This window comes from Plectropomus leopardus, chromosome 5, assembly GCF_026936395.1.
Source record: "Plectropomus leopardus strain MGB_pleo_1.0 chromosome 5, ASM2693639v1, whole genome shotgun sequence".
Taxonomy (NCBI): domain Eukaryota; kingdom Metazoa; phylum Chordata; class Actinopteri; order Perciformes; family Serranidae; genus Plectropomus; species Plectropomus leopardus.
Window position 1 is genome coordinate 34142243 of NC_142180.1, and position 26668 is coordinate 34168910.

The window sequence follows — 26668 nt, forward strand, 5'->3', positions numbered from 1 at the left end:
ATTTATGTCATTTTCACATATTGTAAATATTTTCTTTCTACTGTCTTCCTGTGATTCAGGGTTGGTGTGGACCCAGATCAGGACCAGCAGTGTGGAGACAGTTTCCAGGTCTTACAGGGGGTGAGTGTCTTAGAAGTGATTTATTATTCACTGTAAGTCATCGCCACTGCTCTCACCGCTGAAACGATCCCACTTCTGCAAATTTATATTGATGCAGTGCAGAGACTGTAAGTCTGAAGACACGGAAGTTGTTTAATTTGTAAGATGGAAATGACTCATTTTCTGAGAGCGATTATGAAATATATTACTAGAATTACGATTTAAGTTGAAAAAATGAAACGAAACTGAACCAGAAGTTTCTCACAGCATGGCATTTATGTACGATGGAGGGGATTTGTCATTTTACTCTGAAATGTGTTTTAATCATAAATGCAGACAATCAACATAATTTACTTTAATGAGCAAGAATCTAATCAAACATCCATAAATCAATTATACTTTAACTGCGCTCATAACACCAAACTGTATAACATGCTGAATGTGTCAGTAAAAATGCTGAAACACAGAAAACGAGACTGCATGCTCGTAGTCTTTCCTGTACACCTTTATAACAGTAATTATGCCATTAGCACTCAGCCAATCGACTCTCATGTTGCCTTTATTTCAAAATAAGAGCCTACTCATACTCATATGCCGGTTTTTTAAACAAGGGAAAATCTTCTAAATGTTAAACTTCTTTCCCGTTGCCAGTAGTGGATGAGTATGCCACGAAAACGGTGAAGAACAGGGTTTAGTAAACAGTAGAAAGCAACATGGAGGCCAGTGAAAAACAGTGGTTACTTCTTTTTTTTATATATCATACTTATTCATTAACAGTAACTGTACATATTGTATTTGCAGTATTGATGATGCTGATGACAGTGAATGACGGTGGCAGCGTATATTGCACTTGTGTGCTATATTGCAGCATCGGCATTTATGGTGTCGGACCTGATGCTGCATTATTGTGACTGTCAGGACCTGTTGATGGTGCTGTGTACTACATTGGAAATGGTTTATGTTATGAGGAGATATTGTCATTTTTAATTCTCACTGAATTATTATAGGCCCTTTGGAGGTATGATGTCCACTAAGTAAACCGCTCCAGTGGAGCATGAATATGCAAAAGTACAAGTCACCCTGTGTACAGATTAGCACACAGCGCTGCTCTACTGGCAATGAGAAAGCAGTCTATAGCCTATTTTAGCGGGTATATGTTTGAAAAACCTACCTACATGCACTAGTTTTGGTGGAAAAGGGGTATTAGTGAGGGTGTGTGTTTGTGTTCATGCCACTTGGCCAAAGGGGGTTATGGTGCGAGTGGCTTATTGCAAAAAAGATGGTAACTTTCAAATGTTTTCACAGTCTTGTCCAAGGTTGATCATGAGCTAAAAAACAGTTGATTAATGGTTCATGCCAATTGGCAGAAATGGGCAAAATGTGGATGGATCAGAGCATGTGGTCACAGCTATAGCAAATTTGTTCTTGTTTTTTACTGATAATTAAACAAATTGATCCCCTAGTTGAGTTCTAGCAACCAAATTTCCTGAGAATGAAAATTACTGCAATAATTTTACCCTGATAACAATGTGTCAGCCGGGATCTTTTTGTTATGCAACAAATGTTGCTCGTACTAACATGTTGATTTTTGTGTGTGTTTCTCCAGGATGGCGCCCAGGCTGAAGGACAAAGTAAAACCAAACAGGAGAGTGCCTGGCTCTTCAGACTGTGGTACACCTTTGATCACAAGTATCCTTCATGTGCTTCACAGAACCAAAGACATAAAAAGCATCATTTGCTTTTAGGCCACGAGGTAATTGGAAGTGTTTGAAGTAGTGCAGCTCCTTGTAGTGTTAATAGGTCTCATATCCACTCGTCCATAAAACTCTGAGTCACAATTGGTGTCTGTTTTGCATCACTCTGCAGTATGGGATCAAAATAACTTGCTTAGCTCAGACTGGCTGCAAAAACAGACTCCAGTAACTGTGTTTAGCAGCTCATTTCCTCCCTCCTCCCCTTCCTCCGCTGAACAACTCCCTCCCCAGGTGGCTGATTGTGTACCTGCTTTTGAGCAGAGCAGCTGCGTTTCACGGCGGAGACTTTCTCCCTGGTGACACGTGCTAGACGCAGCAGAAGCGAGCAGGGGGGAATTTTCTCTGAGGCTGAGATAAACATACATGACACGGAGCTGTGGTGCAGGGAGGTTAGGGACTTTGTTCCCGGGTAGCAGACCGTGCTGATTTAGACAAGTGAGTTTGATTTCTGATTTCGGCGCTCTCTGCTGCCAAGCGCCACAGATTTATTTTACTCTCAGCTGCTCGCAGGATCCCTTAAAGATTTAAACTCCAAATATATCCTGCTGGCAGACATCCTCAGCATTATTAAAGCACAATTCATCATTTGAAATGTTTTTTTTACGGTGCAGGAGGAGAACTCACTGACTGTAAGGTCTGTTTTAATCTAAGTAGGCTGACAGTATAAACTGTTTTGTGCTTGAATTGGCTTCTGCAAACCGTTTTATCGGATATTTTGGTACCACTATCTATATAAAAGGTCTGTGAGCTATATTAAGGCCTTTATTTTGAAACAGTGTGGATCTTTTGTAGTGAGGTTGAATGGGGTACTTTTCCATGGTCAGTGTATTACCTACAGTAGATGACGGTCGGCACGCAACCAGTTTGAAGAAGCAATCACAGTTCAGTCATGGAAGCTAAGCAACTTACTGCTGAAGACGGGGAGAGCCACCCAAAATAATTAATATCATTTTAGGTGTGAGCTATATTTAGAATATTTTCCCCACTTTATCCTGTCATCAGACGTTCCTTTCTTGTCATTTAAGTTTTTATTTAAGTCTTTGGATAAATTAAACATCCTATGAAGGAAAAAACAAACACTTCAATATAACCAATACAGCCATCTTATAAATAAACAAAACAAAACTAAAGAGAAATAAAGAGAAAATAAAGACATAGACAGCCCTTTCTGACAGGGAACTAAAATCATTAAATCCGTCTATTCTCACATTAAAGCCACCAGACTTCATTGACCAACGCAGTAATTTTAGTTGCTGAACACGGGAGCTGTTGGTCTACAGCTGCCTCGATCATTTAGTTTGCAAATCTTAATTTGTGACCTTTTAAATGCCGAAGTTCCTCATTAACACAAACTAACTGACAGCGGTAGACCAGCAGCTCCTGTGTTCACTGATGTTAAATTACTGGTTTTCTCAGTGGATTCTGGCTTTGAAGAGAGCGATATAACAGCACCAGTTCCTCAGTAGAAATTACTGTCTGATGAGAAGATAAAGCCGTAAAAATATTCCACACATAAACTGATGTTAATTTTTTGGTGGCTGAAATTTGATTTGCTGCTGCCCTCGTCCACAGGAGTACATTACTTGTCTTCTGTGTCAGACTCCTGTCTACTTTTCCAAACTAGTGGCATGCAGACTGCCATCTACTAATACACGGACTATGGATAAGAACTTTACACAACCACACTTGAAAAAAAAAACTTTCCCTTTAATGGTTAATAATTTACTAATGCTTTATAGATCAGTTACAAACCTTTAAATAATAAACTTTACTTATAGAGCGCCTTTCATGCAAGAGATGAAGCTCAAAGTGCTTTACAGTAAAAATGCAACACATTAAAACAGATGCAAAAAGGACAACAAAATTACACAATAAAAACATGATTAAGTAAATGATGAAAAGTACACAAGTGACGGTAAAATTAACAGGGACCAACAGGAATTGTAAAATGAGAGAATTAATAATAAGAATAATAATATTAATTGAAAGCCTAATTAAATAAACAGGTTTTCAGCTGTTGTTTAAACATGTTTAGCAAGCCCACATCTTTCATAGTTTTTGGTAGGTATTCCATTATTATGAGCGCAGTTACTCAAAGCTGCACTGCCTTTTTTTTTTTGGTCCATTTGTAAACATTATAAACTTATCGACATTTAAAAGTGCAGACTTACACAAAAACAAGCGTGCCAAGACAAGGATGTGATTTTTGGGGTTGATTTTTGGTTGCTTGGTTGTGAAGATTTTTTTTTTCTCAACTTGCCTTGATAATAACCAATAACCAATCTTTTATGAAAGCATTAGTTAAAGCATGTAAGTCCTTTATAAAGTGTGCCATATTGTAAAAAAAAAAGAGGTACAGATATTTGATATGAATTACATTTATTGTACTTATTTATTGCTCTTTGGGTTATTTTCCTTAATAACTGCTCAGTTACCTGAAGCCCATTCTGACACACAGCGGTCCGCCTCTCACCTCCACTCTGCCCGCATACTGTGGGCCGCTGGCGAGCTGTCTGACCAGCCCCCAGGCGTACGAGGTGAGTGTCCACATGCACTAAAAAAAACCACAACAGCAAACACACAGTGACACTCCTACATGACCAGTGATCTGTGAAAAATGCATGTTCACCGTGTAGAAACAGCAGAAAATCTATTCACTGCATGTCGTCCAGTTGGAGGATTTAAAGAAATAGTTGAACATTTTGAGTTTAATAAGTTTTAGTGCTGCTAAAATAAAAAAAGGTGAATTTTAGATATATTTGAAATTAACCAAAGCGTTGTTAGATGTCTGTAAAAGGTGGTGGTTGTTTTTAGCCCTTTTCGTTGTTCAGACCTGAGCCTGCTGCCTCAGGAAGCCTCTCTGTGAATACTGAAGGTTTTTCTCTCAGGAGAACAGTAATACCCTCAAAGTATTCTCAGTGGCTGCCAGTAAACACACAAAGCAGCGAGGCCTTCAGCGAGAGAGAAAATGGACAGTCGAGAAGCCTTTTTGCATTCAAAGGGCACAAAAGGGCCTTTTCAGCGGCACCTCAATGATGATCGCTGTTCTGAAAGACGCTGCGCGCTGATATTTTAAACACAGAAACACTCTTTGACGGGACCGTCACACTTGGATCCACTTTGGCAAATTCCCCTATTCATTATTAATACTTTAACGTGAAGGTTTTTTGGAGTATTATACGCTCCTCTCGCTGCGACCCAAAGAGCCTGTCACTGAAAACAAAATGCATTTTTTAACAGCACAGTAAATACAAATCGTCTCTCATTTAAAGCTGATTCTGAGAAAGTTTAGCTCCTTTCCTGTCCTGCTTTGTTGCTGTTGGTTTGCCCGCTGCCTGCCAGGCGGCCGTGAGTTTCGGTGGTTCATATAATCAGGAACGTCCAGCGCTGTGTGATGCAGAATAAAGAGGAACGGGATTAAATAAAGCTCCCTGCCTGTTTCCTCTTCAGTTATGGATATAATTAAATGGGGAGGGAATAAAATGTTCCACAAACACGAAAACTTTGTTCCCCATTGACCTCAAACTGTCATTTTAAATATTGACATTTAAATTATTGTTCTCAGGAACCTTGAAGCTTCAAATTTGAAGGAATTTTAGTTTTTCCGTTTTGATTGTTTTGTTTTTAACTAAGGGTTGATAGATTATCGGCCTGGATGATTATTGCGGCTGAGATTTGGTATTTTGCCAATAATCTGAATCAGCATTTTATTTCAGTGATTGCCAATAAAGTTAATTAATTAAAAAGTAGGAAGAAAGTGTCAGAACAGGAGGAACTTTTACTCTATAAAACCTCAGGGAGCTTTTTTTTTAAAATCTAAATTTTCACTTGAATTTATATAAAAAAAGTTGCTGGTAACTTGCTGTATTTGATGTTCAAAGTTTCAGTTTTTAGTTTTCCGTTAGAGTTCATTTTATTCCAAATTCTAAATATTGACAGAAAGATTTTCGTTTTTATTGTAAATGCAAATCAGTTGCAAATATCAGTCTAATTAAGTACTAGTAATCGGCCCTGAAAAACCAATATCGATCAACCCCTAGTTTTAACTCAGATGTTGTCTCATGTGAGGCAGTTGAAGTTCTTCATAAAAGAACATAATAAAATAAAGAACATTTAAACTAATTTATTAATTTAAACCAGTTCGAAGCGTTCTGTCACACTGTGTGCTAACAAAACTCCCGAGGGCTTTGCTGTCTAAAAGACTTAAACTCACTGTTTTTGAAGGATTATGCTGGCAATATTCTGCTTTTGTTATTGTCAACAAATCCCACAAAAAGACAAAAACAACAGTGCATTAGTCCTTCTTTTAATACTTTCCAAACGTCTGTGATTTCCCTCTGAATCTTTGAAAATATACTATGCTGGATTTTCTTTTAGAACAACGTATACACTCCTACAGAAGTAATCTGCTCTTATGACCCATATTTTTCTGCATTCTCATGAGAGAGGAGAGACAACATATCGAGAACGCCTAAAGGGAGTTTCTTCAAATTCGACACAACGATTAACTGATTAGACTTGATGGTCAAAGGTCACCGTGACCTTGCATCCTTCGCATTCTTGTGAACTTAATATGTCATGAAGGCCTGAAGGGAGTTTCCTAAAAATCCATGTGGACTGAAGAATGAATTGATTTAAATTTGATGGTCAAAGGTCACCTTGAACTCACAAAACACTTATTTGACAATTCACACATATTTCAAACAGGATATATTGATGAAGTGATGACATTTTATAACCTCAAAGGTCAACTTCACTATAAAATAATAATATAAGTAAAACACCTTTCTGCCCATTATTCAACATCATATCTCAGGAACAGGAAGGGAGGAATTTGGTCAGATGCTGAATTGTTGACACTAATTTTGGATTTTATCTTGAACCTCTGCTGATTGATTAGATCTAGATGTTCGCTGCTGCTGGTGTGTGCGTGTGTGCGTGCGTGCGTGCGTGTGTGTGAGTGAAGCATCCGTGTTTTCACAGACATGTATGTAAACTTTAAGTGTAACTGGACTTCTGCGTGGTAGTGGTAATTTTGGCTCATTTTATCTTCTCGTTTTGCTGTGTTTGAGATGTTTTTGGGCATCGCGCACACGTGTGGTCAGAACTTTCTAAGAAGGTAACAACCAGGTGCCAAACGATGAGCAACACACATCCAAAAGAAAGCTATGAAAATCGTAGACACAGTTATGAAATAAAGCAAATATAACAAATCTTGGGTTGGCTTTTACTCTCACTTTAGCTGATGATATTGTTTACAAACAGTAGGCAACAAATCCTCCGTAATGTACCTTAAATCACTGTTAAAGGTGTTTTCACTGTGTAGTATTATTACTTATGCTGCCTTCAGGTGCTCCTCCGAAATAACGTTTTTACTGTTTTTACAACTTACAAACACATTACGGCCCTCCAAGTCTTGACATTTGCATGACATTTCAGGGCTGCAGAAAGCAAGCAAACAATGTCAACAATTGATGCTGAATTGCTTTCATTTACTTTTAGGAGTTGCACATTTTAGTTTATTCATCTATTAGCTGCAGCAAGCGAGCAAACTTTGAACTATAAAGCATGCCAGGTGAGTACACTAACACTGATAACGTTATTTTGTAACACGAGCTGCTGACTCAACGTCATAAATGTATAAACATGGCAATTTTTATGAATTTCCGTACTGAAAATCAATTTTTGATCACGTTAAGTATAATATGGTATGAGTGTTAGCTGCTGTCTATGTAGCGTGACCTAGATTGAATATAGAAATATAAGAATAAAACAATATATAAAAATATAAATAAACTGCTTGTTTAAACACACAAACACAACAAAGTTGGAAGAACGAAACTCAACCCTTCCGACATCACACGAACGCAGCAAAAAACACAGAAGTTCTGAGTTTATCTTCCATCTGTGCTGCCCTCACACATACCAAGAAAACTAAATATAGCGAGCTGAAACATGAAGTAGAAAAAAGCTCTGATGCCGTTGACTAGCAGGAACAGACCATTCCCTCTTAATATACCTTAAAAATGCCTCACATATGAATGGTTACACTTTTTAATCAGACAAACAGTTTCCCAAAATAGCTGAGCGCTATTATTTTTAGCAAACAAACAGGTGTAAATGGTGCCTTTGTTGGCGACTATTTTCAGCCGCAGACTAAACATACTCATACTGATGGCTGCAGGACTCAAAATAAACTAAAGTGCCTTCGTTCATGGTGATGAGAGAATATTTCTTTACATTTTTCTTTTAATTTTTCTAAATCTAAACATATATGTTTTCACTTTTTTTAAGGTATTTTCTCTCTGTGCTAAAAACCTGCTAAAATATCATTTAAAAAAACCCTTTTATTAACTGCATAAAATGTCTGATGGGTTTATTTAGAGTTTTTTGCCCCGTTTCCCTCCTGGATAATTGTTGGAGAGACGTGGTTATGTAATTTTTTCTTTTTTTTATCCCTTCATCCGAGTAATCCCTGTTGACCCGATGTTAACTCGTCCTGTCCTCCCCGGGGACATGGGCGGACTATTGATCGTCAGCCAGTCAATTAAAGCTGTGAGAACCTCATGTGACTATTTTAAAGCTGTTCATTACTTACCCAGCATGCAACGTGAGCTTTTAAATGGGGCGTCTGACTTGCGTATCGGCTGAGGTCGCTCTGACGGCTGTGGGTGCGTTGGGTACAGTAGGTCACTGGTTTGTTGTGTTCAGCTGCTGCAGTTCAGACCACTAAGAGAGCGTCTCCTCCCTCCCTCCTGTAAATCCAGTGTCCCTTATGAGCCTTTACACTGTTGACGTCTGTTCACGCCACATGTTCCCGCTCTGTGTGTCCTACATCTGTGTGTGTGTGTGTGTGTCGCCCTCCGTCCCCTCCTCATGTTCCACTGTGGGTGTGTTTTCAGAACCACGAGCAGCTGAGGGACCCTGACTCTGACCTCCTTCGCAATGACGCCGACCTCACCTTTACGTTTGGTGACACTGCCATCACAGCTAACGGGGCGTCCGGTGGCGGCGGCGACGCAGCCGGGGGGTCAGGCTGGAGCGCCAACGGCAAAAGGAGCGGCAGCACCTCAGAGGAGGCACTAGAGCGTGAGCTGGACTCCCGTGAGCAGGAGCTGCTGAGCCGGGGCACGCGCCTGGTTTTCCCCATCGAGGATCACATCTGACCCTCCCCTCCACGTTCCCTACCTGACCCCCCACCCACCAGACCGCCTCGCCCTCGGCTCTCCTGCGGGCAGAGCGTCCAGTCCTTGGGAGATAAGAGAGAGGAGACGTGGGAGCAGACAAGAGGGGAGGCTTCAGAGCGACCCCCGAGCAGCTCACGGAGCATTTCATCCTCATCACAGAGCTGGAGTTCATCCTCCAGGAGACGCGTGTCCTCCAGTCAGGAGATCAGCTCTCCACGCTGATCCTTTCCAAACAGAAGGAAATCTTCATGCAGTGTGAGAAATCAAGCAAGATTCAATCTGCACTTTTGAACACGTGACACAGCCGGAGGGGAAAAGAAGAAGAAGAAGAAAAATTGCCCGGCAGCGTTCTCTCTCTCATCATGTGATCATCTGAGAAAAGTGGCTTCTTCACAATCACGCCCCATCTAGATGCCCATAAGATCTAACCAAACTTTAGATAGTTTCTACGTCAAACAAGAGTCCTCTGGTATATTTGTACCGTCCGTCCGAAGCTGCTGACAGACAAGTTTGTCCTTTGTCTCACACAAAAGCGTCAGTGTGTGGAGGAGATGGAGGAGCGCAGAGGGGGACAGCGAGTGCGCTCCTCTCTCACGGCTGAAGAAACAGGGGCGAAGAATGTGAGCATGTAAATAGCTACAATGCCGAGCTTTGTTCCTCTCGAGTGAGACCGCTTCTCTCAGTGCATTACGTCCCATGACTGTTACTAATAGCATCTGTGTATCTCGTCTTTGAACTGGATCTTTCTCTGCGTACTGGGCTGCTTTTCATAACAATACCAGGAACACGGAACGGAAATATTTGGATGCTGATTGTATTGTTTCTTATGAGATAACGACGATTTCCCCGAAACTCTAAAAGCAGACATGAGATGTTCACTCTAATGCGGTCAAAGAGCAATTTTAACCCTATTAAATAAAAAGCAGGCCTCCATCATAACTTGGGACCTTTTGAAAAAATTCTATATTCTTTACCGATTTTACACAAATATTTAAAATGATCAGATGCAAAGCTGCAAAAATTAGTCAATCAATCAATTAGTCGATTGGCAGAACATTAATTTACAACAATTTTGAGCATCAAAGTCATTATTTTTAAGCAAAAAAGCCAAACAATTCCAGGTTTCATGCTCCTTATATGTAAGATTTGATGCTTTTCTTTGTCATACACGATAATAAACTGAACAGTTTTGAATTTTTGGACTGTTGTTTAGATAAAACACAGTTTTAACATGTCAGCTTGGGCTTTGGGAAATCAACAGTGCATTTTTCGATATTTTCTGACTTTTTCACTGGCAAAATGATTAATTGGTGATAAAAATAGTCGCTACTTGCAGCCCTTATCAGATGCATCCATTCAAAATGTAAGAGATTAGTAACAAATGTCCTTCAAGATTTATCAGACCCCGAGCTGACCTTTGTTTTGTTTCGTCCAACCTACAGTCCAAAAATCCCAAAATACTGAAAAGATGCAAAGTACGTCTTCAAACTCCAAGATCAATACTTTCAACTTAACTACCGAATCCTAAAATGCCAAATAAAAAAGAGCAGTCGCTGATACCAAACGGCGACCATCTCTCACGCGCACGTAAACCCAGCGAGCGGTGCTCACATCAGCAGTTTTTAAACATTTAAACAAAGTGTGTGTGCGCTGTTTACCTCCATATTAGCTGTAGCTGTCCTCATACATCACCAGTAAACAGATTAATTATGGGATACTTAATAATCTAGTGTCTTGCGTGTTCCTAAAGTAGTTCATCGGTTAAGCAGTAATAATTATTAACGGACATTCAAGAGATTCCTTATTTATGTTGTACTGTTCTTTATTTTGAGGTCAGATTTGTTTTTGTTTTTTTGCAAAGAAAAAAAAATCACATCAGTAGACTGATTTATTATAGCATGACGCAATTCTGATAAATGTCTTTAGGGTAGGTCAAAGTAATAGTTTGACATTTTGGGAAATATAAATCAAAGACACTTGATGTTGGAGGTATAAGATGGTAAATCAAATACTCTTTCATTTTTTGGGCATTTTTGCCTTTTTCAGATAGGACAGAGTGACAGTGTGGAAGGGGGAGAGAGAGGGGATGACCTGACCAGGCTGCGAGCTGGAATCGAACCCACGGCCGCTGCTGCAGGGACACTGCCTTCATACATGGGGTGCCTGCTTTAACCACTGAGCCACTGGACGCCCCAATCCGATACTTTTTAAAATGAAATATTTTGGGGAATAAGATGGTGAATCAAATGAAAAAGTAAAAAAAAGTGAAATATGAAGCAACAGCCAGCAGCTATTCAGATCTATTTATTTATGCTATGGACCTTTTTTCTGTGTCCTTCTTTAATTTATTATTATTATTATTATTAGCTGAGTATAAAGACTGGAAACAGGTGGAAAAACAGTGAAGTTCAATCTAAACTTAATTAATTCAACCAGAGCCTATAAAGCTAATTATCACATTATGTTGATCTTTCTCAAAGTGGAAACAGACAATTTTTTAAGTGTTTCCAAGAGGTAATATTCTGAAAACATCACTTTCTGTTTCCTCCGAGCACAGAAACTAACCTCATCACAGGACGTGCTGCATTTTGCTTTTCACAGTTTCTTTAGATGTTCCACCGTTTCCTACGAAACTACGAAGAACTCACACTGATGCTGTTTGATAACTGGGGATAACTACGGAGGAAGACAAAAGCACCATCAACTTCCTGTGTTTTCATTGCACAATGGTTGACACACATCCTTTGTGCAGTGAATCGAGCCTTCGTTTTCCCCAAGATTGTAATCAGAGTCAGACAGAATGACAAAGTCATGGCGAGGCTTATAGGGAACCAAAACGCAGACGGTGTCATTATTTTACGGCCATTACAATGTGCACACAACATTTACCTCTGATAGTTACATTTCTGCCCTTAAACCTGTTCAAAACCCCAACTGTAAAACTACTTTTGGGGCGAAGTATTTAAGAAAACCATTAGATCAGAGTTTCCGCTGGTCCTTCTAAAAAATGAAATTCCAAAAATTGTGTCTTAAATGTCTTAAAAACATCTTAGAAATTGATTGGATTGTGAAGTTAATGTTACTTTTATAAAGTTGCCTTAACTTTCTGGGAAAAAATTGTATTGATCACAATATTTTTGTAACAAAACTACAAAAGAAAACCAACATGGAACCAATAACGACTAATATAAGCTGTGCAGCCAGGTCAGAAATTATCGGAGCACATCCACGCTCATTAAAAAATTGGATTCTTGCCTTTATTGTTGGGACGGCTAGTTAGAAAGAGAAGGTGGGATTTAGGCTTTAAAAATCCAGAAAAGTGGTGTCCATTTTTGAAGATTATCTTGCTGAACAAAACATGTAAGCATCATAAACGTTTGTTTACCACAGAGCTTATTTTTGGCAATGACCCAAAATCCAATGGAAGAATTTCATTGGCTTTTAGGCGAGAGAAGCAGGGAGACGTCAGCTTCCGAGTTAAACTACAGAAAAAAAATCATCCAAGGGGCACTTTACAAGACCTGAGCAAACCGGCCTGATTTCTTTTAAGAACATGAGAGGAAGGCAATGAGCAACTTTGTAAGAAATTACCCCAAAAAATAGCAGGACATTAGTAAAAGTTACAAGAAAATTTCCTAAAAATTAGGAAAAAAGAAAAGATAAAAGCAAAAACAAACAAGTAATTGACCTAAAAAGGGTGTTAAAATAATACATAAATATATGTCTAACATAATCTTAAATATATAATTATGATAAATATGTATGCATTTTCCCATATGTTTATTTAAATTTTCGAATATTTTTCTTTTGCTCTTTTTTAGGGCATTTTTCGTTTACTTATTATTAATTTATTGCCAAGATGCACATTGCCTATTTCCATATTTCCGGAAGAAATCAAACACATTTGCTCATTTTTCAAAACTTTAAATATTTGTTAAAGGATCCAGATTTAACTTTAATGTTATTAATGCTATTTTGCTTCATATTTTTGCCTTAATATCCTTTTTTTGCCAGTATGGACTTGACTTTGCTGTTAAATTGCTCACATAATCGTCTCAGAGAGGTGAAACCTGTAAAAAAGCCTGTTAGCTGTTTGCGTCTGTCTCAGCTGCTGCTGGCTTCATATTAACAGATACAAGAGTGATATCAGTCTTCTCATCTTACTCTCTGGCAAAGCATTTCCCCAAAAACTGAACTGTTGTGTTCAGGTCTTTATGCCGCAACAATACTTTAGGGCGGTCACTGCACATAAATAACAGGTACAGAGACTTCCCTAAACTTCGATTACAAGAAACCTGATCACATTTATCTGACGCTGAGTGGGAACACGTGTCGTTCTCTTTAGAGCTCTAAAACGATGGGAACCTCGTGCTGTGGCTCATGTGGTGGGACTATTTTACTGCGCGCTGCAGCTGCATCAAACGCAGCTTACAGTATGACATCATCTCACTTCAGCCCGGCGAGTTTTTAATGAGATAACTGACTCATCTTCCACGTGCAAATCCTCAACATGAGACTGTGACATTTCTCCAAACAGATTCATCTCCTGCAGGTTGATTTGCATTAATGCGAGCTGTTAATTATTTATCCTGCATCAATTAGCCCGGTGAACTTCTGATCACATTTTCTCACAGTTTGGAAACAACCTTTGGGATTTCCTCCCACACAGCTTCATCTTGAGGGGAAATATCTTGTTGTATTTGCGTCTCTTTGAGATGTTATTTAGCTTTTTACCCAGTAAATGTAAATAAGGAGTGTTTTCTGGGTGTAGAGCTGGTGAAGCAGCTGGTTCATCGCTCTGGGAAGAGGAAGAGGTTTTGCTGTTGTTTTATTTTTCCGGAGCCCGACACATTTTCTGTTCTCGTCTAGACATCTGAACCGCTCCCCGTTTTAAATTCACCACACAGCACGTGCCGCCTTTTTGTTGTTCTCTCCTTCGACGGCTCACAGTGGCTGCTGCATTAATGTATGAGTACACGAGGGCAGGTGTGAAAGGCACGATTGTGTAAGCGGAGAAGTCCCACACAAGTTTTATAGCTCACTGGGGACCTCCAAAGAGGAAATGAATCTCGTTACGTAAGCTGCTGCCGAGCTGTGTTGCACTGAGGGTCATTTAAATTCTAGCAGGAGTGAGAAGTAACGTGACGCTCCGTCCAACATCTCCTTTCACAGTCCGACGATGGCGGCGTTTTTCTGTATCTCGGCCATGAAGAGATTCACTTATTCACCATTTTGTTCTATTAGACGTGGACTGATTCTCACTCCGTCTCTTCTGTGATATAGATCTAGATCTAGAAAGGTTATGCAGTCTCACTCTGCACCAATGATACTCAACTTACGGCCCACAGCCCAAATCTGGCCCCCAACAGCATACCAGGTGGTGCCAGTGGAGGATCCCCCACACCCCCAACAGAGAACCTAGCTAAGCCCCTAATATCCCAAAATCCTAGAAACAGTAAGAATATACAAAATCAATCAGTACCATCTGTCATGTTTGTGAAAACATGCTAAAATCCAAGAAACGTCCTATAATCCTAAAAATGTCAATAAATCTGAGAAACATCCTAAATCCAAAAGAAAACATTTAAAATCTGAGAAACATCCTAAAATCCTAGAAATGTCCTAAAATCTTAGATACATCCTAAAATCTGAGAAACGTCCTAAAATCTGAGAAATGTCCTAAAATCTGAGAAACATCCTGAAGTCCTAGAAATGTCCTAAAATCCTAGATACGTCCTAAAACCTGAGAAACGTCCTAAAATCTGAGGAACTTCTTAAAATCTGAGAAACATCCTAAAATCTGAGAAATGTCCTAAAATCTGAGAAACATCCTAAAGTCCTAGAAATGTCCTAAAATCCTAGATACGTCCTAAAACCTGAGAAACGTCCTAAAATCTGAGAAACATCCTAAAATCTGAGAAATGTCCTAAAATCTGAGAAACATCCTAAAATCCTAGATATGTCCTAAAATCCTAGATACGTCCTAAAACCTGAGAAACGTCCTAAAATCTGAGAAACTTCTTAAAATCTCAGAAACATCCTAAAATCTGAGAAATGTCCTAAAATCTGAGAAACATCCTAAAATCTGAGAAATGTCCTAAAATCTGAGAAACATCCTAAAATCCTAGATATGTCCTAAATCCTAGAACCATGTAAGGGGCTGCTGCGAGTGGCCCCTGGCCCTCCTGTCATTTTGCTAAAGTGGCCCCCACATCAAAGCAGGTCGAGTATCTCTGGTTTAAATCTTTACGTGCAGTACAGAAGGTAACGTTTTGTCTCAAAAAAACAGAAAAAACTGTGATTTTTCTATATATTTTTGTCCCTAATTCTGTCTGTATATCTACTAACATCAGTGCAGAAAAAGACTCACATTTGTCGCCACGTCCCAGTAAAAACCGTCTAGACATTTTTCCTCTGAGACGTGGGAGCACTTTATCGACAGTAACATCGACTTAAAACGGAGGCTGCGGGAGAAAGAAATGAGCGGAGTTTGGCACTTTACCTCGAGCAGAGGACACCGGCGGGGCTCTTATATAACCTTCATGTGCACTCGTCCTCCAGACTGTTGTGCTGTCAGTCGTCTTGCTGGCTATATTTACATGCTCTCTGTACCTGAGAAATATGAGATGTAGCTCACGTGTTAATATGTGCACCTGTTGCTTCGAGGAGCAACTGGCTGCCCGGTTTAACCTTCCATGGTTTGCATGTCCACATGTTAATAAAAATCGTCAAATTATGAGACACAGTCGTGTTAATTTTGGTCTGAGAGAAGGGAAGTTTGTTGTTTGGGGTCAGCTGACACGCAGTATTTAGTTCAATCACACTCAGACTCTTTTTTTGCCTTTTTTTTCTCGCCGTTAAACGCAGTGGTGAAATGTAACCAGGTACATTTGCTTAAGTATGAATTTGAAGATTTTTGCATGAAAATCAAAAGAAAACTTTATAAAATATGATGTTTTGTTATAAATTAAATCTTTGAAACCTGAGCAAATTGGCCCGTTTCCATACAAGAACATAAAAAGAAGTAACTGTGCAAGACATTGCACAAAATATTGTAAAGAAATTACTTAAAATTGCAAGAAAAATAACTACAAATTTGAAAAAAAGAGAGAAAAACAAACAAGGAAACGGCCTAAAGGAAGCCATAAAAATAGATTTATTTTCTATAACATTATTTTAAATATATAATTATAAACATTTCTCCTTTTTTGGGTTAATTTTCAAATAATTCTCTCTTTATCTTCTTTTTCAGGTCATTTTTCTTTTCTCCTTTTACTAAGTTTTTGCAATTTGTGGACATTTCAGTGCAAGTTGTTAATTTCCTTTTTTTCTCGTGTGCTCAGGTTTCAAAGCTTTAAAGGTTTGTGAAAAGGCGAATGAATGCAACACAAGAAAACAATGTTTCAAAGGGTTAAACTACTAATTTACTGTTAATTAATACAAGTACAGCTGAAACAAGTAGTCGATTAATCAAATAGTTGCTTGACAGAAAATGAATTGGCTATTTTTGATAAATATTTAAGTAGTTTTCTAATTTATTTTGAAAAATTTTGAGAACTGCGTGTTTATTTTCTTCTGGATTTAGTACTTTTAATGCTTAAAGTACATGTTCATGAGTATACTTACTTTTACTTATGTAACATATTCAGTGCAGGACTTGTTACAACACCACAGTGTGGTTTATGTACTTTTACTTACATAAAAGACCTGAATACTTCACCTCCACCACTGGTTACATTTGAATACATTTTCATAATTAACGAGCTATTCCTGAAAAACCTGCATTTTAAGACCCCGGTGCTTCATATATCTGCTCCTACAGAGCACATGCTATCAAGATGATTTATATCTCAATATGTTGTTTTTTAGGTAAATTATACTTTTAATATACTTTATACTATGAGTCATTAATATCTGAATTAAATCCCCAGAGGCGCTGTAGTGTTTGTCTTCGTCCGTATGCAAACTCCATTCAAAACTTTTCCACCGTGCATAAGCACGATATGATGCCATGAGCAGTCGTATCGTTTTAATCCTTTGAAATCTGAACAAACTGGCTTTATTTCTTTCTCAAACATGGGAAGAGACTCAACTCAAGAATAAATGGCCCCAAAATTAGCAAGAAATTAGCAGAAAATTACAAGATAATTACATAAGAATGAACAGGGAAAAAAGTTTAAAAAACAACAAAAAATGACCCCAAGAAAGTGGTGAAAATGTTTTTTTTTTCTGTAACGACAGAAATGGAAATATTAAGAAAAGTATGAATATATTTTATGGTAATTTTTCCTGTTTTTTGTTTTGTTTTTCTAGTTGTTTCTAATAACCCCCCGAGATAATTTCCAGATTATTTCCTGTCACCTTTTAGGATTTCTTGCCAAGCTTTTTTTTCCCCGTTTTTTTTTTTTTGTTTGTTTTTTTGGGAAAGAAATCAAACCAATTTTCTCAGGTTTCTCAGAGTTTTTTTAAATGCCAGTGAAAAGAGTCTGAATGCAGTAAAAAAAAAAAAGAAAAGTAAATTGAGGTTATTATAACTCAGCCAAAAACATTTTGAGTTTTCATAACAATCATTTTCCTCAGGGAGACGCTTCTCTGGGTTTTCTAACTCTTTATTGAGGTCAGTTTAAATAATCTTAAAGTTATTTCTGTCTTCGACAAGAGAACTTCTGCAGGTTTTCCACCCTGAACAAATTATTACAGAACCAACTTCTAAAGTTGAACACGTGGATGCTGGTAAACGTCACACCCCTCCTCAACGCGGCCGCAGCCGGAGGGATGTCTCAGCATTTTACAGTATATTAGACAAAAACTAGAAACAGTAAGAATACACAAAACCAATCAGTACCGTCTGTCGTGTTTGTGAAAACGTGCTAAAAAAGAAGTTCGGAGGACAGAGGCAGCTCTCCAAGACACGTCCGTGGGATATTAGAAAATTTCACACCCGTGTGAGTGTTTTGTCAGCGGGGCGCTGCAGCTGTCTGGATTCCTGAGGGGCCGGGGGTGGAACAATAGCTCCTCAGTCAGGCCTCTTTTCCAGAAAATACTGTAGTTTGTCCTTTCAAAGCTCTACGTTGATGCTGTTAGTGAGCCGGCTACAGTTAAGAATCGGTAATGCTCCAGATTACTGCCACTCTGAGTCTCAGGCTGGACGGAAAAAGCCACGCAGGTGAGCGCGGCCGATGCTCGCCACCCGGGATCCTGGCAGTCACCTCCCAAGAAAGACCCGTCTCGGGCTTTTTATGGCACTCGCCTGCAGGGGATTTGACGAAGGATTAGTGCTACTAAAAGGACAGAAGGACAGAGGCCGGCCGGTGTAACGGCGGCACAAACCGGCCTCTCTTCTTGTGTATTTCCCGTCCTGCGTTCTCTCTATCTGCATTAGATCCTGCTGTTGTTAAACACTGTAAAAACAAAAAACAACAAAAAAACGCTGCCTGCTCCCTTTTCCAAACTCATCTGTGTGTGATCGGGTGCTCACTCCACTTGGATTTTCTCCAGGTGGTTGACCCGCCTCGGCCCAAAGAAAACAACTCGAGAGGGTTCAGGCTCGCGAGCTCCCAGTGGACCACATTCCAGCTGCTTGTTTTCTTATTTCACCTTCGGCCCTCAGCGTTGAACACCAGACCCCTGCGAGAGAGAAAAAAGTTTAAAATAAACCTTTAAGTTATGATGCAGCTGCGCTCTGAAACAGATACAGAGCACAAAGACCACAAACAGTTCGGTCAGGGCTGGGCGACATCGAGAAAAGCAAATATCACGACATTTTCGCCCAGATACGCCGATATTGTGGTCGACTCTTGGCGAGGTGACATTTGATTTGTGAAAGAGGTTGGAGATGGGCTGGAAGTTCAGTCCAGGTTTCTTGGGGATCGAGCTGATCGCTGCCAGTTCGAGAGAGTGGGAACCGAGACAGATTTTCACCACATTTAAAGGGACGGGGTCAAGAGTACTGGGAGAACTTTTCCTTCCGAAAGTGATGGTAGACAGGTCGGTCGGGGAAACGAGGCTTTTTTAAGTTCATTGTGGAGAAAAGGGACTTGGGGTTTGAGGAGCCCGAGTGGATAATTCGTGAACGGCAGGAGGACGGAGCGGTGTCTTTGTGTCCATGCAGGACGTCTGAGCAGGCTTGAAGACGGACAGTTAAAGCGGTTTTATGTAGAGTCTTTCGAGCTGGCATTTGCGTGATTTCATTTGGCCGAGTTCAGGGGAACTGACCCTGACAGGAAGTCCTCCGCCACAGTGAACTGCATTTATACAGGACATGGTACGTTCTGATAGACACTTGTAGCTGAGAAAATGACCCACGGCAACTATCAGAATGACCTACGATAGATGGATGGATAGATGGATAGATAGATGGATGGATAGATGGATGGATGGATAGATGGATGGATAGATGGATGGATAAATGGATAGAACTTAAATAGTGCTGTTCCAGGTACTCAAAGACGCTTTACATGAAATACAGAAAGAAAAACACAAAGAGATGCAAAATTGAGAATACAAAATAATAAAAAACACTAACATGAACAGAACTGATAGAGATCCAAGAACAGAAAAAGCAATAGTCGGGATATGAAAGCTCAGATTTGGGGAGGCAGGAACTGTATTAGTGGAGTAGGGTAAGTCTGAGTTGAGGATGTTTATTATTATTATCGTATTTTTTTGTACAGAAGTAACGTACTGATAATCCTGTAAAATGCTCTTGATGTTAACATTCGCAGTTGGTCCATGGCAGGTTGTGTTTTCTATGATGAATGATTAACATCATTATGGATTCGTAGAATCGCTCAGAGAGTTTTCAGTAATTGCATAGTTGCATATTTAATGTCCTGAGTACTTTTACTGCTCTGTTACACGCTCTTTGTCACTGTGCAGCTGAACTCTCACTGCTGCACTTTAATCCAGTTATTACTGTAACATGCCGAGGCAGTCTCGTCATTTTAGTGCATTTTCTTCATTCATTATAGCCTTACATTGTAATAAAACATATTTACATAGCAGCAGGAAGCCATTTTGGAAGTGGCCGCCATCATCGTGAGAACGCCGGTCTGCGGCGGCCCGATATCCAGATTTCTTCTAAACACATGAAGCTATATTTGTACCAAATTTGGTGCTTTTATCACATGATGAACGATTTGTTAGCTGTGCCGCCCCCAAATAGTCAAGTCCAGGTTCAAACGTCAGTAATGAAGACAGAAGTGTTTCACGCACACTGCTCTGGCGTAGAGGGGTTTGCTCCAAATTTTAGAGGAAGTTGTGAGCGCTGCTGGCACGTAGCAATGGATTCACTCTCACAGCCATCAGAGGCTTCAAGCAGTGACAAGTTTCACAACCATGCAGCTTCTTTCGTATAAAAGCAGAGCAGAAATGAGCGGGCAGGTACGTTCAGGAGGATGCAAAGTTTATCTCTTTGTGTCTATTTCTAGTCCTTTTGTGCATTTTTGAGTTCACTTTGTATCTCTTTGTAATAATTTTATATCTTTTTGGGATCATTTTTTGTCTCTTTATAGTCGTTTCTTGTTTCTTTATAGTTATTTTGCTCCTCTTTGTGTCAAATTTGCACTAACTTGTTGTTGTTTGTGTCTTTTTGGGTTCATTTTGTATCTTTTTGTGTTTTTTCGTGTCTCCTTGTAGTCATTTTGTGTCTCTTTGAAGTAATTTTGTATCTTTTTTGTTATTTTTTTTGTATCTTTTTGTGTCTATGTGTGTCTTTGTAGTCATTTTGTATGTTTTTTTGTATCTTTTTGTGTTTTTTTCGTGTCTCCTTGTAGTCATTTTGTGTCTCTTTGTAGTCATATTTGTATCTTTTTTGTTTTTTGTATCTTTTTGTGTCTTTATGTGTCTCTTTGTAGTCATTTTGTATTTTTTTTTTAATCTTTTTGTGTCTCTTTGAAGCCATTTTGTATCTTTTTGAGGGTATTTTGTGCTTTTTTAATAGTCATAATAGTCTAATAGTCATTTTGGGTCTCTTTGTAATTGCTTTGTGCCTTTATAGATATTTGTGTCTTTTTGAGGTCTTTTTGGGTCTCTGTAGTTGTTTTGAGTTTCTTCATAGTTTTGTGCCTTCATCCTCATAGTGTGACTCTTCGTAGTGTTTTTTTTTTTTTACAATTCAAAGACGAAACTTAGGATATTATATCCAAAATCTAAGACAATATCTCGTCTTATCTTATCATATCGATATAATAGCAATACATTGCCCAGCCTTACTGTCAGTGGGGTTAATAACATTCGACCTGCATCAGTATCTCTATCTGGAGTCGCTGTGGGGGCGGTGAGACGAGGGGCGCCCACCGCCTCCGCCCGTCTCTGCTGCAGGCTGACGGCTTGCATGCGGCCCAGCTGCCTGTGCGAGCTGGCGGTGACAGGCTGGTGGTAACCCTGGGAGCTGCACGCGGTCACGGACAGCCGTGCACAATGATCCCCTTCTTGACAGCAGAGTCTGAGGCCCAGTGACTCGCTGCCAGCGCCCCCCCGCTCGCCATGAGAGGACGCGGCGTTGCCAGAGAGAAAACAATGAGGCCTCTATTAAAGAGCAGATCAGTCGGTCATTACGGGGCGAGAAACATTTCTGTGAGTGTCTCGCTCTGACGGCTCAAAAAATCTATTCGCTTGTGTCTCAAACGGCAGCGCTGGAATCCCCAAATTTATCCAAAATTCAGTCCTTTTCAACCGAAAGGGAAACGTCTGTGTCTTTTAACCATAGTTCACTGTGTTTTTAATTTTAAGTGACAAACAGAACCACAATTTTGAAACTGGTCCAGTTTTCAGAGACTGATGCAGCCAGCAGCAGAAACAGGCTGCAATGTAACCACTCTGGGATCTGAGCACCGTCAGTTCACCTCCATTAAGAGTTTGTTTTTGCCATTAAAACAGATTATCATTAGAAACATCACGATGGAAAGACCCTACAGAGAAATAACATTTCCCTTCTTTTTGAGGTCATTCAGCATATTTTTGTGTCTTTCTGGGCTCATTTTGTATCTTTTAGAGGTCACTTTGTGTCTCTTTCTAGTCCTTTGTGTCTTTTCGGGGTCATTTTGTATCTTTTTGTAATTGTTTAGTATTATAATTGTTTAGTATTATATGTTTTGTATTGTTTCTTTATATGTGTTTGTGTCTGTTTGGGCTCATTTAGCATCTCTATGTGACTTCCTGGGGTAATTTTATGTGTTTTTTAGGTCATTTTGTGTCTCTTTGTAGTCGTTTTGTTTCTTTATAGTCATTTGCCCAAAGAGACGACACTGCAGCCTGTTTTAGCATCTCTCAGTACTGGAGAAATTCCTGGACAAAATATGGTCCAGATAAAAAAAAACCTTTAACCCTTTAAGTTCCCTTAACACCACACTGAATCAAACATGCTTTCTGTAAGGAAACTAAAATGCAAAGCTCCGTATTAATAAAAAGCAACACTGTGACACATTAATAGATTATGGGCTGTTATCAGCATCATAAGAGCAGAGTCCATCAACGTCACTGTAACGAGAATTAAAAATCATCACAATCAGCAGGTGGTTTGTTAAAGATTTCAAACTTTGTCTGAAAAATCTGATTAAATCATCACATAAAATTAAAACTTCTCAGACAAATGACCAAAAAATATTGTCTGCTTTGGGTTTTCAACATAAAAAAAGTACATTTATCAGAATTATGAGACAATGGGCCCCCGGGCCCCGGGGCCCCACCGCCTCTTCATCACAGGAGCAAGACACACAGACTTTGTGGTGTTTTGTCTCTTTTGTTGTTTCTTGTCTATTTGTAGTTGTCGCGTCCCTTCGTCGGCGCTTTGTGTGTGTGTTTCTTTGAGACAATTTTGTGTCTTTGTAGTCATTTGTGTGTATTTTTTAAGTCATTTTAAATATTTTTGTGCCTCTTTATGGGCATTTTGTAGCTCTTTGAAGTAAGTTTTTGTCTTTAGTTGTTTTGTGTTTCTGTGAGGTCATTTTGTGTCTTTTTGAGGCAATTTTGTGTCTCTTGGCAGTTGTTTTGTGTCTCTTTGTACTCATTTCGTGTCTCTTTATAGTCATTCTGAGTCTCTTCCTGGTCAGCAAGCGCTGACATTTTTAGTTTTTGCACGGCAGACTCACATTTCCACGTCACATTTGTGTAAGCTGCACGCTGCACCACGAATGGCTTCCAAACTCACAGTGATGTCATGACATCAGGCTCGTACGCACACGGAGACACGTTCCTCCTCCAGCAGGTGAAAGTAAAAAAAACGACCTCAGAGTGTCAAACTTTGGACAAGGTCAAACATCTGAGAGGAGTAACAACAGGAGGACTTTAAACGCGTGGAGTTAAACCCGCCTGCGGCGTCAAACCAATTAAAACCGTGTTGCTGATCCTCATGTGGACGCTCTGTTTTCAGTCTGCCTCAGAGGGAGGTCAGAGGTCAAAGATCACGCACAGAGCGCAGCGGCGGACCCGATGGTTTCTGTTAAACCGCCCACTTCCTGCGCTGACACGACTGTAGATTAAAACATGATACAGCACACTCTGCTTTATGTCGCTGTCAAACCGCCGATGTAAACATTCACTCTGTGCAGCACATTTACTCACTCAAGTACTGTGTTCAAGTACAAATATGAGGTACTTGTACTTTACTTGGGTATTTTCTTTTCATACTGATTTATACTTTTACTTTTTAATTGATAAATCAGTCAAATCAAAGAAGATTAATTGCCAATTATTTTGATTAACATTATTAACATTGTTCATTCTTCTTCAATTTTGTTTCCAATTTTAAAGGATTCTTAAATGTTTTTATTTCTTCTTTTCTTAATAACTTCGGGTGCTTTTTTATTTTTAATTTAAATATTTTTGGACTGGGGTGTTTTCTTTCTTTTTTTGAGTGGGTTTTTTGTATGAATTGACTTTTTCGGATAGTTTCTCCTCCTTTTGTCATTCTGAGTTTTGTGATGTTTTTTCTATTTTCTGTTTAAATAATTATGAATTGTTTTTATTTTTAATTTTAATAATTTCTAGTTTTGGGATGTTTTTTCTTTTAATTTAGGGTGCTTTTATTTTTTCTTCTTTAAAAAAAAAATATTTTGAGATTTGAGGTGTTATTTGTAATATAAGTGATTTTCAGTTTGGGGATGTTTTCTGGTTTGTATAATTTATTACTTGGATATGTTTTCTTCTTTTTTTAATAAGTGTTTAAGTGTTTTGGGTGTTTTTTTTCTCTTTCTTTTTTCCAACATTTTGAGTTTTTTGGTTGTGTGTGTGTTTAGAGATTTTTCTGCATTGGGTGCTTTTACCTTTAATACTCTAAGTACATTTTCCTAATTATTCTTACATTTACTTTGGTAACATTTTCATGCATGATTTCTGCTTGTAACAGAGTATTTTCACAGGTTGGATGTGGCACTTTTGGAAAGGTTTTTTCTCTCACTTGTGTGCTCTCACCTTTGACCCTTGGATCCTCATTGTGCCTCATGTTGTTTTCTCCACGCTGTTTTTCTGATAGCCCAGCTGCCTCATGACTTCGCTGCAGTACGCCTCCACCTGATTTATCTGCTCCACATTGAGCCTCTCCCTCCAGGCATATATCGCCTCTTTTGCGTCCCTGGATGAAATCAGGAACGGCCTGTCCGATGAATATCCCTGTCCGTGCGTCATGTTGAGCGCAAACTTATCCAGAGCAGGGTAGCTGGAGAGGTTGGAGAAACGAAACATCCTCTGAAGCTCCTCCATGGGGTGCAGGACCAGGTCTTCATAGCGGATGCGCAGGTAGTTTCTCCTCACCCAGGGAGGCGCGTTCATCACCAGCATCATGTCGCTGAGCCAGTTGTCACAGATGAGCTCCATGGCGCTGGAGACGTAACTCTCCGCCCGGTTCACCCGGTTATTCGGCACCAGGAGCCGTTTATACTTATCGGTCTGCTTCTTGCTCCTCAGCACCTGGATGCTCTCCTTCACCAGCGCCTGCTTAGACTTCAGCCGGGAGTTGTGCACCGCCCTCGGGTCTCTGAAGAGCTGGATGATCTGGAGGTTTATCGCCGGGTCTTTCATTAACGGAACCAGCGTGCTCAGGTCCAAAACCCGCACCCCTTTGATCACCATCACCGGGTACTTCTTGCACTCCTTCTCCAGCTCCCTGATGTCGCGCTTTTGGCACTTAGCGCACTGGTCCTCCTTCACCAAACCGATTTCGTGCCGCTTGTGCGCATCACACAGCGGCTCCGAGCAGATCACCTTGTTCATTTTCCACCCGAAAATGAACGAGGTGGTGATGTTTTGGGATCCGGCGTAAAGTTTGAGCACGGAGAAGTCGCAGCGGTACAGGGAGTTCATCATGTCCCGCACTGCGCCCTGCAGGCTCGCGGCATCCCCCGGGTACAGCGCCTGCCATATGTGCCACATCGGCTCGTACAGGTAGAAAACATCGGGGTGCTGGTTGAACAACTCCCCCAAAAACGACGAGCCAGTCCTCCATGTGGCGTGCAAGTAGACGTGAATCCGAGACTGGCTCCGGTTGTGCTCCGGGGGGTCGCTGCCGTTGAGTTTGTAGCCGTTATCCCACAGCAGCGCCACCGTGTTCTCCAGGTCCGGGCACCGGGGCTGTTGCTGCGGCAGTCCATGTTTAGCGCGTTCAACAGATTTATCCCGGTAATCTAACACGTACGGGATTAGCAGAAGCAGACCTGAATATGCCAGGATCAACACCAGGTATTTCTTGTGGAGCCTCCTCTTCATTTCCTTCGGCCGGGCGGGAGGGGAGCTGGTCAGCGGCTTCTGTGGAGGGTCGGCTCGGCGCTTTGTGAGCCCCGCCGCGGTCCTCAGTGAAGTTATGTGCGTGAGAGGAAGGAGTGTGTGTGTGTGTGTGTGTGTGTGTGTGTGTGTGTTGGGGGGGGTTAACCACGCCCCATTAAAGACAAAACAACCACCAGATTATTTTTTTCGCCCTGTCACACTAATGTGATGAAATAAGCGTTAAAATAACGATTTTAACAAGCGTTTGTTTTTCATCATTTCGTCGAGAAAAAGTCATAAACTAAGTGGTATGTCGCGCGAGGAGGAGCACCGTTAAATTGGAAATCTCAGAGAGCGTTTAAGTGAAGATTTTCCAACGGTTACCACCCACCGTAACCGGGGTACAGTGCATTGTGGGTAGTTGGTGAGCTACCTTGAATAGTGAATAATCAACTAAAAAAGAAAAATATTACATACATATGAATTAATTAATTAGTTAAAAAGTGAGAAAACAATAATAAATACAGAAATACGGATAAAAATTCGAAACAAATGCTGATATGTATATAGAAATAAAGAATTCAATGTATGCATTAAGAAATAAATGATGAGGTTAGGACCCCCCACCTCATTTACCTCCAGATACAGAAAGCTGTGGGTTATATATAAATAAATGTAGTTTTACAAAAAGGTAGAAATAGATTTAAGATATTTATTAGTTTGAATGGTATTGAAATATCAGTTATTATTATTATTTACATATTTATTTCAACCTTCATTTATTTATTATGTATATATGTATATCTTTTCGAATTTATTGTTCCATTTTTTTTCTGTATTTGTATTTTAGCGTTTAGCATTTCAAATAATATATTTCTGTATTTATTTATCTCTTTATTTAGTTATACATTTATAATATAATATAATATA

At 39.7% G+C, this 26668-nt stretch overlaps 2 protein-coding genes across 3 annotated transcripts in view; one reads left to right on the forward strand and one right to left on the reverse strand.

Annotated features, from left to right (window-relative positions):
- The window catches only part of slc9a7 (solute carrier family 9 member 7), a 40216-nt gene extending 24437 nt beyond the window's left edge, over positions 1 to 15779 (forward strand). For both annotated transcript variants that reach the window (XM_088078042.1, XM_042483655.2), the window contains 4 exons: positions 60 to 120; positions 1706 to 1788; positions 4285 to 4390; positions 8756 to 15779. In XM_088078042.1, coding sequence (XP_087934168.1) covers positions 60 to 120; positions 1706 to 1788; positions 4285 to 4390; positions 8756 to 9019 — 514 coding nt within the window. In that variant the 3' untranslated portion in view covers positions 9020 to 15779. The remainder of the gene's footprint in view (positions 1 to 59; positions 121 to 1705; positions 1789 to 4284; positions 4391 to 8755) is intronic.
- A 672-nt stretch (positions 15780 to 16451) lies between these two features.
- chst7 (carbohydrate (N-acetylglucosamine 6-O) sulfotransferase 7) lies at positions 16452 to 26257 on the reverse strand. The gene is made up of 2 exons (XM_088078041.1): positions 24452 to 26257; positions 16452 to 18667 (listed from the first exon to the last, which is right to left on the reverse strand). Exon 1 carries the CDS (start codon positions 25739 to 25741, stop codon positions 24479 to 24481), a length of 1263 nt encoding a protein of 420 aa, XP_087934167.1. The 5' UTR covers positions 25742 to 26257; the 3' UTR covers positions 16452 to 18667; positions 24452 to 24478.
- Positions 26258 to 26668: the final 411 nt, after the last annotated feature.

Coding starts and splice junctions, on each gene's coding strand:
- chst7 (XM_088078041.1), bottom strand. CDS start 25,741: ATGAAGAGGAGGCTCCACAAGAAATACCTGGTGTTGATCCTGGCATAT.